At 34.8% G+C, this 16,438-nt stretch overlaps 3 protein-coding genes across 3 annotated transcripts in view; 1 reads left to right on the top strand and 2 right to left on the bottom strand.

Moving 5' to 3' along the window:
- LOC122408304 (transposon Tf2-1 polyprotein) overlaps window positions 1–16,438 on the top strand; it is a 240,796-nt gene that overhangs the window by 45,170 nt on the left and 179,188 nt on the right. The gene's annotated exons all lie outside the window — the stretch shown is intronic.
- On the bottom strand, window positions 1,723–9,726 carry LOC122408310 (uncharacterized). The gene is made up of 11 exons (XM_043415023.1): window positions 9,661–9,726; window positions 8,848–9,193; window positions 8,587–8,779; window positions 8,171–8,507; window positions 7,948–8,067; window positions 7,650–7,807; window positions 3,831–3,899; window positions 3,612–3,686; window positions 3,391–3,465; window positions 3,173–3,244; window positions 1,723–1,939 (listed from the first exon to the last, which is right to left on the bottom strand). The coding sequence occupies exons 6-11, from the start codon at window positions 7,717–7,719 to the stop codon at window positions 1,764–1,766; spliced, it is 537 nt and encodes a 178-aa protein (XP_043270958.1). The 5' UTR covers window positions 7,720–7,807; window positions 7,948–8,067; window positions 8,171–8,507; window positions 8,587–8,779; window positions 8,848–9,193; window positions 9,661–9,726; the 3' UTR covers window positions 1,723–1,763.
- LOC122408305 (uncharacterized) lies at window positions 10,041–15,481 on the bottom strand. Its single transcript, XM_043415013.1, has 7 exons — window positions 15,346–15,481; window positions 14,649–14,788; window positions 14,268–14,557; window positions 13,132–13,336; window positions 12,082–12,287; window positions 11,469–11,688; window positions 10,041–11,318 (listed from the first exon to the last, which is right to left on the bottom strand). Coding segments are annotated over exons 1-7 (2,217 nt in total). The 5' UTR covers window positions 15,348–15,481; the 3' UTR covers window positions 10,041–10,164.

Raw genomic sequence — 16,438 nt, 5'->3', positions numbered from 1 at the left:
TTCTATTTTTGCATTGTCAATAAATAAATTTAAAAAAATGTTTAACTGTGAAAAAATATGAGATCTATTGTAACATATACAGTGAATGAATTACGTTTCCTGTAGGAATTCTGAATTTTAGAAATAAAAAAAAATGAGATCATTTTCTAACGTAGCCAAGTACAGTGAATGAATTAAGGTTCTTGTGGAATTCATTCGTGTACACTTTTAGCCCTAATCCCTCACTTATTCAGAAAAATTTTCCAGCAAACGTCACAGAGCAACAAAGGTTTCTCGAATGATTCTGCAATTATTAAGAGATTATCATCTGTTTTTATGCTAGCTCGGATTATAAACTTAAAACAGTTTACGCGTACAAGTGCATGCATTGTATCTATACGATGAACTGCACAAATTCATTTTCAACATTACACACAAGCTTGGCGTGCATGGTTTTCAATCGGAAGCTCGGCGAAGGAATGCCTCATCCGTCCATATATTTGAAAAAAACTTGATGATCCTCTCATGTAATTGTTTTTTAATTTGCCATCCCTTTTCCATCCAACTATTTTATTGAGTAGTTCGACGTGAGATCCCGCGCTGTGTACACAAAGAAAAATATCTATTCTTGACTAGTTTAACTGATAAATTCATTACTCCAAATGTTTCGTATTCAACGCGTTTTCTTTTCTCAAATCAATGTTTACACAGCTTACTTCTTTGTTCATCCATTTCAATACTTGTGTAATTCATCCAATCATCTGCCCATTTGGTAAAAAAAAGAGTGTACGGACAAACGAGTGAAAGTGACGCGTGGATAAATTAAAATGCCTATGGGCATGAAAGAATGGCCGTATCTATCCGTACAAGATAAAGGCATATAAAGGGATTGATTGATTTCATTTCTTTATCCGTTCGTTTAATTGTTCAATTTTATCCACAAATTTCACCCATCTGTATTGTTTACCAAATCATTATATAACAGGGCCCCTCTTATTTTATTGGGGGATCGGTTTTTTTCACACTCGTTCATACAATTCTAATTAATTATTGTTTTCATAGTAAATTTGAACAATTGTATCTTCCCGAGCTTCCGATTGAAAACCATGCACGCCAAGCTTGTGTGTAATGTTGAAAATGAGTTTGTGCAGTTCATCGTATAGATACAATGCATGCACTTGTACGCGTAAACTGTTTTAAGTTTATAATCCGAGCTAGCATAAAAACAGATGATAATCTCTTAATAATTGCAGAATCATTCGAGAAACCTTTATTGCTCTGTAACGTTTGCTGGACAATTTTTCTGAATAAGTGAGGGATTAGGGCTAAAAGTGTACACGAATGAATTCCACAAGAATCTTAATTCATTCACTGTACTTGGCTACGTTAGAAAATGATCTCATTTATTTTTATTTCCAAAATTCAGAATTCCTACAGGAAACGTAATTCATTCACTGTATATGTTACAATAGATCTCATATTTTTTCACAGTTAAACATTTTTTTAAATTTATTTATTGACAATGCAAAAATAGAAAATCATTTGAAACTACGGTTGCGACCTTTTAATACTTTAATATATATACACAGAGAAGGATGGTAAGTCAATGGAAGTTATTATTGATGCAGTTAAAAAAAACTACGTGAATGAAATTATCTTGAGGTTTTTTTGAATCTCCTAATGCAACCTCATGAATACCTGTTTACGATTGTAAAGGAAGGATTTGGAAATAATCAGGATAAAAATTTTTGTAGAACTTTATTAAGAAAATAAATGACTCCTTTTTACGGAGTTTCATTGAAAATCGCAATGAATTGCGTGAATTCCGCCCGACATTTAGGGCATTTTTTAATCATTTTTTGGCCCAGGATTGTCGCGCACTTCAGGCAACTGCAGGCGTGACCGCACGGAACAAATCCGTGGGTCACGATGTTTTCCAAACACACGACACATTTTGGTGCTGTAAAAAATAGAAAAGTATCAGCGTATGTCATAAATAGTTCGCAAATATAAAGTTAACACACAACATAAATGTGGTGCGAAAAAAACCAAGAATATGAGCAAAATACGAATGTCAATATTTCAAAACAATTCTATTAGTTGAAACTACTGCCGAACCAATTTCACGCTTCAATACCCGGCGTTTTATATCCGTCCTCTCTCTCTCTCTCCTTCTCTGTATCTCTCTACTGAATTGAATATTTTTGCAGACCGAATAGTAGATTTAGAGAAGAGTAGGAAATTGAAAAAAATTCCACCTAATTTACGTGCAGCATTAAAATTTATTATATCAATTCAAGGCCAAGTATTTTCTAATGAATTGAAAAAAGTTACCCCTTGAATTACGTGCAGCACTAAAATTTATGATAACAATCGGTAGACAAGTATTTTATTAGTAACTCCAAATTTTGACATTATTAAATGGTTCTAAGAAGCTTTTAAATGAAAAAAAAATCACATGAAAGCTAGTAATTTGTTACTCTATGGTGGCAGAGACTTATAAGAAAATCGATTCTATTCAGACTTTCAGGATCCTCTGGTATTATTCACAAAATTCGACGTCGATTGGATCGATACAAATTATGTTTAAATATGTGTTACGCTAGTTTTGCAAAAATAATCAACTGATAAATGCAAATTTCCACGCTGACACATTTTCACCTGGTATTTTTCAAAGAATTATCTGCCTTTTTTCATCGATTTTATTGCACCAAGTCTCATTTTGTTCGTCAACTGGTCCTCTATGAATCCACCATGTAGTTGTTTTTTTAACTTGATCGTTTTACTGTTGCAGCTAATTGTTCATTAAGTGAAAAAACTTTTTCATTCATAATTTCTGAAGGAATGAGTTTAAAGGAAAATCTACGTGGTGAATTCGTAGAGGATCAGTTGAGGAACAAAATGAGACTTGGTGCAATAAAATCGATCAAAAAACGCAGATAATTCTTTGAAAAATACCAGTGAAAATGTGTTAGCGTGGAAATTTGCATTTATCAGTTGATGGTTTTGCAAAACTAGCGTTTTTAATATTTTTACATCTTAATAAGATATGCTGTAATACAAATTCACTAACAATACATTTAATCGGTACGTTAAACTTGGTCTAAAAGTGTTTTGAAAATATAGCACTCATTTGACTAGCATGCAGTACAGGAGTTACCTTAAGCTAATTCTTAATAACATTATTACTCACCAAGATTTAACACCGGCTCATCTTCGTCTACGATTTCTATGGGGATCATAAGCTCGTCAGCTGGATTCGGATCTGGAAAATATCAAACACCTATGTCAATAAACGGCTTCCAAATAGGCAAGAAAAATTACTAGGTCTTCTTTTTTTCGGAAAAAGATTGATATTTATAGCCCACGTCAATATAAATTAAACCAATGCTTAATATCATTATTACTCACCACGATTAACCGCCGGCTCATTTTCGTCATCTGAGATCACTATGGGGATCATCTCTGCATCATCGGAGTTCGGATCTAGAAAATATCAAACACATATGTCAATATACACCTTTTAGGATACACAAGAAGAATTTCTAGGTCTTTTGGTTTTTGGAAAAGATTAATATTCATAGCCCACGTCCGAATAAGTTAAACCGATGTTTAATATCATTATTACTCACCGCGATTGAAAGCCGGCTCATTTTCGTCGTTTACGATCTCTATGGGGATCATTGGCTCGTCAGCTGGATTCAGATCTAGAAAATATCATACACATATGACAATAAACAGTTTTCAGATAGGCAAGAAAAATTACTGGGTCTTTTTTTAAAAAAAAAGATTGATATTTATAACCCACGTCCGTATAAATTAAACCGATGTTCAATATCATTATTACTCACCACGATTGAACGCCGGCTCATTTTCGTTTTCAATAGCAACGGGTATCGGGTCATAATCTGGATCCTCAACTAGAAACAATCGGATTAATAAGTAGATATATAGTTATTAGGTGTACAGTATGAATTTCCCATGCGAATTATAAAAAATTAAAATGGATATTCTAGCCCACTCAAATAAAAATGCCTACATGACGCTGGCCTTTATTTTTTTTAATTTCGTGCTCTCTCAATGGGCTACAGTTTTTTATAGTTCGTATATAATACAAAGTAAATATTATTTTTAGTCCACATCCTTCAACTGTATTTCTCTTCCTGTGGCATTGTTAACAATTCTTAGCGTATAATATAATACAAATTGCAATCAATATATTTCATAGTTATACCACTTTGATAACTCAATTTTTTAAATTTTGCTTCAACTTCAAACCTTTACAAAACTACTTTTAAAAGTTTAAAAACGATACAATGAAATAACGATCAGATTTCAAATATCTCGTATATTATATACAATATACAATAGATTATATACTAAAATAGCTTGAAGCTTATGGAAATTTTTGGAGCTGTTAACGATACAACTGGTTAGCTACTACAATTAATAGACGAGTACGATATTTAATAAATCGCAATCGATATTTCAAAACAATTTAGAGCTTAGATTATATCCTCACGAAGAAAAAAAAATTCGGTGTCCGCTTATATTCTCTTTATTAAAAAATGATAGATGCATTCAAGTTTTGAATGTAACATTTAATTCGAAACTGTCAGCTCATTTTTTTTGGAAAATAAAATAAATCATTTAACGCTGTGGAAAATGAACGTTATTCTTAATCTTTATCCACATTGTTTGAGAAACCTTAATTGATTGTGATTCGAATCATACAACTGCAATGTTTTCCGAATTATGAATAATTAATATTAATCATCAACAAATTACATTCAAAATGACAATTTTTTAATATTGAAAACGAGAAAAAAGTCTGTATATTATTCAAGAGATACCTATTAAAGTAAGCAAGAAGTGAGCCAAGTTGCAAAATTTTCCAAGCAATACTGTAATGAGGAAAAAATATAACTGTTCATTTCTATAAATTCCATATTAATTAAATAACAAAATTCGAGCGTATTGAGGATTTATTCAATATCAGTATCGGGATCTAGCGGTCTTTCATCAATTCTTAACCTTGTATCTAAAAAATCGCAAGTTCATAAAGAAGACGAAAAAATTTTCCAAATAAAGGCTACCGTAAGCATATATACATTGTGACGATTTTATTTTACATTATCGTCACAAATGACATGTTCGTGAGACGAAGGATTGTCGAGCCGGCATCCCGTCCTCCTCGCTCGTTGTCGCGGCCACGCATCGACCACGTAGAACTTTTGGAAGGCAGAAAATGACAGGGAAAATAATAATTTATTACCACGCGGTTTATTTTAATTTTTCTTGGGAAGCAACATTGGAGAGAAAGGGGCTGAGAGCGAGAGAGAAGCCAGAGGGGAAGAACTCAACGTTGTTACTTCGGAATATTTCAATTATTGGAGCATTATCATCGATTTTCCCGCCCGAGATCACTCCCGTCGGATAGTCCGAGTGAAGCCAGAGGGGAGGGCAGAGAAACGAGGCTCTAAACATCGGCGTACTTCGAGCGGGGCTCGTACGCGAAGTCCCGGACAGCGTGGACACTCACACCAGCATAATACCTGCGAAGGAATATTCTCGAGATTTCGAGGAAAGAATCGAAGCGAAGATTTCAGGGGAGTCCCGTTAAGAGGGGCGTTTGACCTTTTTTGTTGAAATTGAATCTCATTCGCGATACCCGAGTCACAAATCTAAAGAAGTTATTCTCTCTCTTCCCGTTACGTAAATTCATAGTCATCGCATGTTCGGGCTAGGGGTTATTATCATCGAAATAATATCATCAAACAATTTTTCCCGTGAAATTTGGGGCCCCGTCTAACGCCCGACTAGAAAGATTGATGTGTCGCACCTGATGTAGGGCGAGAAAAGATCGAAGCAAGAGGGGAGAGAGAGGAGTGACACCACCGCGTAACGAGTATCGATCGCTTTCGGCAGAATTTCGTAGGATATCGAGCGAGCAGGACGTGTGATCCCGAGAGTGTAATACCGTGATTCTTACCCCTTTTCATTGTTCGTTTGGTTCAGTGAGCTCTCGCAAATATTAATCCCGAATATTGTTGTCTGTTTGACAAAAACCATAGTTATTGTTAACGGGAAGAATTATTTTGTAACAGATCCCGTCTATTTGATTTTGGCTCGACAAATTGTGGCCACGGCGACGATTTCGCCGCGCTGATATAGAAGCTTTAGTTTGCTTAATTTTTCCGGTGCCTGCGTTCTATTATCGCGAAGTGGGTTTCCTTTCATATTGATTCGTTGCGTAAAAGAAAACAGTTAATTCCCGTGGCCGCGTACGAAAATTCTCACGAGTCGTGTCGTCAACATTTCGGAAGTAACCGTGGGGAAAAGGTCGGGAACCTTGGTGCGAGAGTGAGTGAGAAAGTACGAGTGGATCGGGAGCGCGTACGCGTGCGACGGGAGAACAGCCCGGCCAAGTAACCGAATAACGGGGGCTTGGTGATTTTTCTGATATCCCGAGTTTCTTTAATATCGAAATTTCCAACAATAGTAAATTTTCTGACCGCGAGTAGATCCGCGACAGAAAGGACGGGCTCGATAGAATTTTGTGATGTGTGTAGTTTTTCCGATCAGAGAGTAAGAGTGAGTGTGAGTTCGTGACTTTTTCCCCTCGTGTTTCGCGATCCTCCCGTACATTGAAAATTAGAATAATTCTCCGTCGCGGTAAGTGTAATCCCGTAAGGAATAAATCTCAACTGTAAATATTGGAATGACTTTCAATTTACCCACCCTTCCCGCTGAACTACGCTGGTAAATCATCTTTCTCTCTTTTTGGTCGAGTCGCTTTGCGACTGGCGCCCACGAAATTATTTTTCGAAAAATTAAATCGGCGAAATAGAGAGAGAGATTTTGTGACATCAAGTACCAGGTTGAAGGAAATTTCGGTCACAACATATACATTGGAATGGTCGTTATTGTAAATTCACTTGAGTCTCTCGATAGACCTAGATCGATTGGAAATAGATGAGAAGAATTGTCTGCGAAATTGCAGCTCGATATTCTGATTTTAACTCAATTTCCTTAGCAATTAAATTTTTTAATCAAAACACGCGGTAGCGGCTTGACGCCAAGTATTAAAAGACTGGATATACGCGTTTTTTTGCCTTTCAATTGTTCGCACGATTTCTTTTACCCTGCACATTCGAAATTGAACACATATTTTCCATTGGATATAACAAAATCTCGAATATATATTCGTAGTATGATTTGCCTTCGTTGGTATAACTATTTTTTAGTACTTGGCATCAAGATGCTGCCGCTTGTCTAAATAGTTGGGTATTTTATACGTTTTTTTTAATTTCCAAATTATTGGATATATATATAAAACATTCCATTTTTGATCGCTAAAATTTTATTTCTTTGCCTCTCAGCATTTTGAATCAGAGTATTGAAATATTAATTGTCTGAAAGTGAAGATATATAGAAGACACGCAGAAAGTATGAAATTTGATCTATTGGAAAGGTTCAGAAAAATGTATGTCGTTACTAATGTACTGATTTATATTAAGCTTTGAGCGAGAGTTTAAAGTCATGATATCGAGTAAAAATTCTACAATTTTTTTTTTCAATTTATTTGCAACTCATTAGAGCTATCATTAAAGTTTTAAGTCTATCGCTATTTTTCTATTTACTAGATTCAATATGAATGTTTGCCTTACTCTGTGCGATGAATTCAGGACCTTCTTCCAACTGTTCCTGCCTCTCAAAATTCTCCTCCGGTAGCCGCATCAGCGTTTGGCTCAAATGACCTTTGAGCCCAGCAGTAAGGTCGAGGAATTGGTTGCCGTGATCTCATTTGAGACGAGCTTGTTCCACGCTAATTAACAAATCTTATTAATCTCCGGATCATTTTTGACATCATATTTTAATTTTCGTTAGTAGAATTGTCATTGGTTGGTATACAAATCAAGTTCCAGTATCTTATTATATCGAATGAAATAAATGTTCGAAACATACCGTTAGTTAATTGTCTTCGCCTGAAGACCGTCTCGTAACGGGGGTGTCGGCTGATTCGTTTATTTGCCTTTAAACTTTCCAAGTCATCTCTAGCATTCGATGTCATTTTGATGAGTTGGTCTAGTGATATATACATTGTCATTAATAGGCATTCAGAGACCAAACGTGAGTCATATTTTCTATTCCCGATCAACATCAAGTAGTGTGCAAAATAAGATTTTACCAATAAACGTCCACGCTGACGGGTGTTGTCCTATTTTTGCTTTTAGAATACTATTGTACGACTCGATAACATTGTTCCTTCTCCGAGATAGTCGGAAAACGTTAAAGCCAGCGGGCTTGACCTTTCCCAACCATTGGCGCTCATAATATTGTAGAAACATTCTAAGCGATCTCTGCAATGGAGTTGGCAAATTGTTCTTTAAAAATGCATATTGCTCCAAGATCATCGTCGCTGGTAAATATGCCAGAGCCATTATTTTTTTCAAAAACAATTTTGCAACCTCATCGTGCCTAATTAAAGGTGTCAACCGCAGTGTTTTGACTTTTTTAAGCACAGCCTGAAATATGAAAATATGTAAAAAATGACTATCGATAAAACATTCAATGTAATTATATTTGTCAAAAATATTTAAGTACTCGGTCGTAATGAACGCTACATCCAGCAATGCGTGCATGAGGAAAAGCATTTCTGCACGCGTTCCTTAACGCCTGCTCATAATCCGTTATCACCACCGTTATAGTCTGGCTATTGATGATGTCGATTTTAACTTTATTTAAAACAGCAATATAGCTGCTTTCCGTTTTTCTTGACATTAAATACTGGTATTGCCTATAATAATACATACATATGAGAAAACAGCAAAGAAATGAACATTTACTGTTACAAAGAATTCTTACATGATCATATTTGATTCCCACAATCGATACTAGTTGGTAGACACCTCTTAGTCTAGGCGTCGTTTGAAAGGTACCGTCGATGAAAATGTGCGTGACCAACGCGAATTCGGTTACAAACTGTGGATCGTATATTAGTAAATGTAAGTTCCCTTCGTTGTCCAAAATCGTTGAGCTCGCCATTGTCCCGAGATCATATTCAAGCAGTCTCCGGTTCTCGGGCTGCAGCAGTTGAGACGCCATTGATCTCAAAGTATCTGGGCATGGTGGAAGACACTGCCTCCTCCAGCGCTTCAATGAACTCAAAATTTCATTGAACGGAACCTCGATTTTTATGTATCGGGGAAACCTGCACACATGATAAGAATATACAGATCATCTTGCTTTTCCTTTAACAGTAACCTACTCCTACAACTACTACTATTATTGATCCGCTATTACTACTACTGCAATTGCTTGGTGATTTTCGTTTTTCTCATACTATGTAAAAGTTTGTTTTTTATAACGACCAACATTTCATTATATTCTTTTATGAAAATGTCATGGGACAAGTATATTGAAATTTGCATCACAAATTTCCAATTTACAAATTTTTTTAGCAACAATTGTACACAATACGAATTTCAAATAATACGAAAATAAATTTTGATCTCGGTCAAAAAATATTCAAGAAAATTATTGTTTTTCGTAACTATTATCCATTTCATGTCAGATGTTGTACATTTTCAAATTTTTGTTCAATCCTCATTCACAGACACTCGAATTGAATACAATTTTTTGGTAAAAGTGAAAGAAGTGGTCACTTTTTCTACTTACAGAACAGCTACCGTTTCGTACAGTTGTTTTAGTCTCCAGAAATTTCGTTGGAGATGATCTTTCAAGCAGGGTTGCAAATTTTTTAATGAAAAATCAATGCATTTAATCATTACTTTTCCAATTCATAATGAAAATAATTTTCATTTTATCATTGAATTCAATGCTTCAATGAAAGTAATTTCCATTCAATAATTGAATTTAATTTGTCGATCGAAAATATTTCCATTGAATCATTAAATCTAATGTTTTAATGGAATTTATTTCCACTGAATCATTAAAATCAATGGTTCAATGAAAATGATTTTCATTGAAAAATTGAATTGATTTGCTCAATGGAAATAAGTTCCAATACAACATTAGATCTAACGATTCAACCGGAATGAATTCTATTGAATTTATTGATTTAATGCAAATTATTCCCATTGAATCTTCATATTTATTTTCTACACATTACTATATTAATACATAGGTAGCCAGGAATATTCTCGTAACAAACGAATCCATTTAAATATATTTTTTTTTATGATTAGCTTTAGCTAAGATTCTTTGCTCAAAATGTTCTTCGCTAATCCTGTTGAATTTCGGCATATTCATCATCGTCGCGTAACTGAATAGTCTCTCCACCGGAGCAGAAGACGGCAATGGGGTGTTATATTTTAGAAAAGTTTTCCGAATATTCGGGAACTTTTCTAACATAACAAGTTGGGTCTCCTTGCTTTTTAAGTACCGGGTCACTTCTGCCTTCACTTCTCCTTGAGACAAAGATGGTTCAAATTCGGCGATAGTTTCTGCAGAGGGCCCGAATTGAAACTCGTCATCTTGATTTTCATCGAGCGGAATGCGTGCCTCGGTAAGCGTTTCTAAAGAAACAGCTTCTACGAACCGGCGATGGATCAGTCTCTGTTGATCTTCATTAAATTGAGCTAGCCAACGACCTTTGAATCGCGGATGGGAGATAGCAGCAATTGCCGCATCAACATTGAGCTCTGTGAAGTCGAACAATTTTTCAAATCGCCTGTTAATACCATCAATCATGACTTTGATCAGCGGTTTGCAGAAAGTCACATCATCGCTATTCGATAGCTCGTTAAGTTGATATCTCATAGATACTAGTGTTGGTAATAAGATTCCATAATAACACGTGTCTCCTTGCAAAAGATCGATAGCGTTTGCAAGCGGAGTTGAGCATCGCACATACTCTTCTAAGTAGTTGAAATCTCCAGCCGTGAAAGGTTGTGTTAGGCCTTCCATATTTTTATCAATAAGCTTCGCCTTGATGCCGAGTAATTGCTTGAAGCAGTCGTAGCTCGAATTCCAGCGAGTTACGACTGGCCGTTGAATTGCAATTCCGAGTTCAGTTTTCAAAGTTTCTCGTTTTTTTGGAGAACGTAGCAACTTCCAGAGTAATGAACACTTTTTCAAAACACAGTTGTGCTTTCGTTTCAATGGATCATTTCGAGCTATTGCTTTTGGAACATCAGTAGACGCAATCAAGTTCATGGTATGGCTAGCACATTTGCAATGCCTAGGTAGTATTTTTTGGCACTCCTCGCTGAATTCCTCTTCGATATCAATTTCGTCTTCTGGATTCGAGTACTCTTCGATAGCGTTGATATCGTCAGTATCGATACTTTGAACTTCACCTTGAACTTCATCTTCTATAAATGAAATTAAACACATTCAAAACACCGTTTTAGGAACACCCATTTTCGTATCTCCTTTTCTTTTGACTTTTCACTGCAGTGTAGGTTGTAGTGTAGTGCTAAGGAAGAATAAATTAAAGAACGCTGATTTTTCGCCGCACTTACCCGGTAGAACTTTATCCAACTCTTCGATGCCCAGTTTTCTGAAGGCCTTTTCGAAATTACTGGCATTATCTGTAACCGTTGCTCTTATGGATTCTGAGGTCAATCCAAACGATGTGTGGATACTGGAGAGGAGATTTGCTATAGCGTCGAAAGAATGAGTGCCGGGGAATCTTCTGCAGGCAATAGCTGCCGACTTTCTTGTCAATGTTTTAGGTTCAATCTATAAAAATACCAAATGTTCATCGTCGGTATATATGTATATGTAACATAATAAAATATTAAAAATTAAAATATTGAGTATTCAATATTAATATTATATTTGAATTGAATGTAATTTAATTAAGTAATATACATATTACTATAACTTGATTGTTTGGTCTTACGATACATTATTTATGGGGACTGATATAGAAAAACAATATGAATGCTTTAACGATCTACACATTATTCTGAAAAATATTTAAAAAAAGGTTGAATTTAAAATAAATCAGAATTATTTTAAATACAAATTTCTAACGATTTTTGAAGAAATTATGCTGAAAACCACTTGGATGAAATGATGTAGGAAAGTGCAATATAAAATATTAACATGTCAGACCAAAAATGTACTCACCCAGCTGACTGTGACTCCCAAAAACCGGCGCGCTCCTCCTGTCCACACGTCAGCTGTGGTACAAACCAAGCCACCTTCATTAATCAAGAGTCTCAGTTGATCTCGGATTTCATTCATCGTTATAGATAAATTTTCCTCGACTCTCTTTCCTAGAGTGTAGCGCGTCAGGTGTTTTATTTGGGAATCACCTTTTTGGATCTTGAAATCTATGAACCATTTGAATTTATCAACTCAGCACTATTTTCCTAGCTTAAAATCCATTTTTTCCAAATGAAATATCAGAGGAAATAAAATTATTTTTCAAAACCGAAATCTACATGAGGTGGTCACGAAGAAGATTACCAAAAAATATTGCAGGGAAAAAAATATATAACAGTCGGAAATTTGAAAATTTTTTATCCTTCGAACAATTTATCCGGAACCTCATAATTTGCTTACGCCGCACTTTCTAAACATGGTATTTTTTTTAGAAAAATTCAAATAATTGAGCAAAAAATTGCACGAAACTCAAGGGAACTTGGTATTTTTTTTAGAAAAATTCAAATAATTGAGCAAAAAATTGCACGAAACTCAAGGGAACTTGTCAGTGTAAAATTAAAAAAAAACTCCAAACATAAATATTCATAAACATGCTGTTGAACTTTGACCACGAAATTTGAAATTTGAATTTTCATACCCGTTTAATTGAAAAGAGTTCTTTGAGAAAAACTAAATTGAAATTTGTGCTGCCCCTTTCACTTGTCCTGTGAAAAAGAATTTGAAAAATTTTCCACAAGTATAATTGTTAACCTGATTTTTAACATCCGGAAAAAAACGACAACATTCAAAAGTGCGTACCAAGTCAAACACAAATCGTAAAACATGTGTGAAAAAAAACTGAACCGGAATATTTTCTCTTCAGAACGCCTTTTGCGGAATTTGGATATTTATTTACTTCACAAAGCAATCTATCGTTTCGTGTGACTTAAAATTTCGACGGGTGTTTTCATATTTTTTATCCGGGGTGTTTACAAAATGGGTCTTCCCTGAAATATTAAATTCATTATTTACCATCAAAAATTTTTCTAAAACCTGGATCCTCCACAACTCTAAATGGTAACATGAATTTCAAGATGAAATCGGTGACGTTTTCCTCGAACTTGTTTTGATCGAAAAGACACGACCAACGTCTCCTATCGATGATCGAAGTTACCCGACCTTGACGTTTGAGACGTACATATTCTTTATATCGCGCGTGCTCCTCTTGATGCTTTCTCTAAAAGACCAAGTAAAATATTTAAAATCCGTTTCAAGATTTCATTGAACTATATTTTAAAGTCACAAGTAAAAATCACACTTCGACATAATTAGAGATGTCTATTCGGTGATTATAAGTTTCTAGACAGACTGTATATATAGTGAAAAACTCACGAGTAATACCGAAATTTTTTCCAAATTATTATCGAACTTTCTAAAGAGCAATGATCCATAAGGATTTTCTTCGAATGATTTAACACGACTTAAAGCAATTTTCCTACATTCTTGCCAAAAACAAAATTTATAATACATTCTCGGAATGTATTAAAAGATCGCATAAAACTTGGGAGAATAGGTAAAAAGTTCCACAACAAATTCAAAAAAAAGTATTTTGCAGAAGTAACTTTTTGAATATAATTCGAGAAACTTCTTACAAAATAAAACATCCGGTGATAAGTTTATTGTTCAAAATTCAAAACTAAGTCGAAATTTTCACGAATTTTCAATACAAGAATGTCTCAATTTATCAGAATATGTTTTGATAAATTTCAGAAGTAACGAGTAGTATTGTTAAAAAAAATTTTCCAAAAGTTGAGGGACTTGAAAAGCAAAAACATACAACTTTTTACTGCCTACAATGTATCTCAGGCCTCATAACCTCATTTGAGAAACAATTAGATAACATGGAGAATGGGAACGCATAATATTTTTAGAAAGGGGAAGAGAAAGCTAAGATTTTCTCTTTAAGGATTTTGTCCCTATCTAATGATTCCGTCCAGCACTCGACTTGGCAAACTAAAAATATCGCGAAAGCCTGGCGAATGGAAAATTGACATTGCAGGTGCAAAAAAATCGTATACACGAAACAAAAATACCATATGAACCTGGATTTGTCTGCTTCAAAGCCCCGTTTACCAATTTAGTGCACAGGCAAATTTTAATTTACCTACCTTAAGATGTGAAGAGAAGTTTGACGTTGATCGAAACGATCCTGATAGCAATTTCGGAACAGTACATGAATTGCAATATGCCAAGACTGCTCCTGTTAAACTGGATTTTTCTCGGTCAACTACAAAAAATTGCCCATCCAATAAAAGCGTTTTTTTTATTTTCCTCGACATATCGTCATCACCGTCCTGCTCAGAGTCTTCATCGGAGTTATCATCGCAGCTATTCTCGGAATAGCTATCTTTAGCCCCATCGCTATTCATGGAGTTTTCCATAAAAGAGGGCCCAGCACCTATCAATTTTAATTTTGTTTTGAATAATACTCGAATTTAAAAGTATATCCTGCTTGACCGATTGAATATAACTTATTGTATATTACAAACCTCCCGCGCTGTGGGTGCTAATGACCGCAGTAATCGCCACTTGACTCAGCGATTTTTCCACCTTATTGAACTCGTCTTCTCTCTCCTCATGATCACTATTTGTCTTTGTTCTTTTTGCTGGTGAAATTTTATCGTCAGCCCTATGTAAAAGTATTATTAATAAAATATTAAATAATCACTTTCTTTTCTGTTGATGAGAATTGAAAAAAATGATGAAGAGTAGTGTTTAAATCGATGTGAATCATATTAGACGAATTTTTTTTTATTTGTTAATTTCTCAAATTGCCGAAAATGAATTATCCAAAATGTCGTTTGTAAACTTGCAAAATGAAAATAAAGCTTTGAGTAATTTTTTCGAGCGAAAAAAATTCTGTCCGAACAGGAAAATGGGAAACATGGTTTCATTCTTATATGTTATTGTTCCGCTCATTGTCAGTCAACCGGTACCAAAAATTTTTTCTGTTGAAAATTCGAGGTGAAATTTTTTGTCACCATTGTTGCATTTCCCCGCGTAGGCAAAATGTTTTTTTCCTCACTGTCAAATGATGACCAAAAAATCACGCTTGAAAATTAGAGTTAGGTTGAATAATTACAACGCATAGATAACCTCAAAACGTGAACAAATATACAACGAAAATTGTAGGTTTTCACATTTGTTGATAAATTATTGATGTTAGAATCGCGATTCTATACTTACATGTTTTGTTTGGTATGGATTGGATAGCCTCATCCACTATCACACCTCTTCTTCTTCTCGCCTAGATTCTTCTCATCCGAGAGCACTATCACACGTGGCCAACGAAAAATGACCGCCACTCGCAATTAATAACACAGCAGAGCTTCCACTCCTATAGAAAAGACGCACTTAGACTGTAGTGTAGCACTTAGCTGCTCTGGGCACGGGCATGTCAAATATCAATTAGAAAAAAAAGAAGATGGAACAATCGAATAAAATATAGTGCGACGATACACTTCACGAACCGTACATAACCTCGAAACGCCCGATGCCCGACTCGACAAGAATACGATCGCGTACAACGACCGACTGAGCGCATCGTTGTTGACAGGCCGCGGCCATCTTAGATTGTTGTACAAAGGCCCGAGTGAGCCGCGGGGACTGCTCGCTGAACGACAGCACTTGAGGAAATTTATACCAAACGTCGAAAAATGTATTCTTTTTGTTTTGCTAATTTATAAAATCATCGTGGTGTTTGTTATTAGTGTAATTAGGCTTAAATTAATTGTTAAATTCCGCAGAATTGAAAAGATACAATCCCGAATTCAATTTTATTCTAAAATTGTTGAATCTGAATCCAAAGTTCAAATTCGGAAATTCAAAATAGCGGACTCTGGAAAATCAATCGATATCACTGAAGCGGTAAGCCGAAAAAACATTAAAAGACAGAAAAGGTAATTTTGATCTAGACCAAAAGCACTATCATTAAACTTAATCATTTTATGAAAACTTTTTCCATTGTAATATTGAATCTGTAGACTTAATCGAAATTATTCCCATTAAAACAGTGCATTTATTGATTTATTAGAAATTATTTCCATTGAACCATTAAATCCAATGTTTCAATGCAAATTGTATGCATTAAAACATTGAACATAATGAGTTAATGGCAATTGCTTCCGTTGCAACATTAAATTTATTGATTCAACGGAGATTATTTCAATTGAATCGTTAAATTTTATGATCAAATGGAAATTATTTTCATTAAAGCATTAAATGTAATGATTTAATGAAAATTATTTCCATTAATCATTGCATTTAATGGTTTAATGAA

This window comes from Venturia canescens, chromosome 3 (genome assembly GCF_019457755.1).
Source record: "Venturia canescens isolate UGA chromosome 3, ASM1945775v1, whole genome shotgun sequence".
NCBI lineage: Eukaryota > Metazoa > Arthropoda > Insecta > Hymenoptera > Ichneumonidae > Venturia > Venturia canescens.
This window is presented reverse-complemented; position numbering and strand designations above follow the sequence as displayed.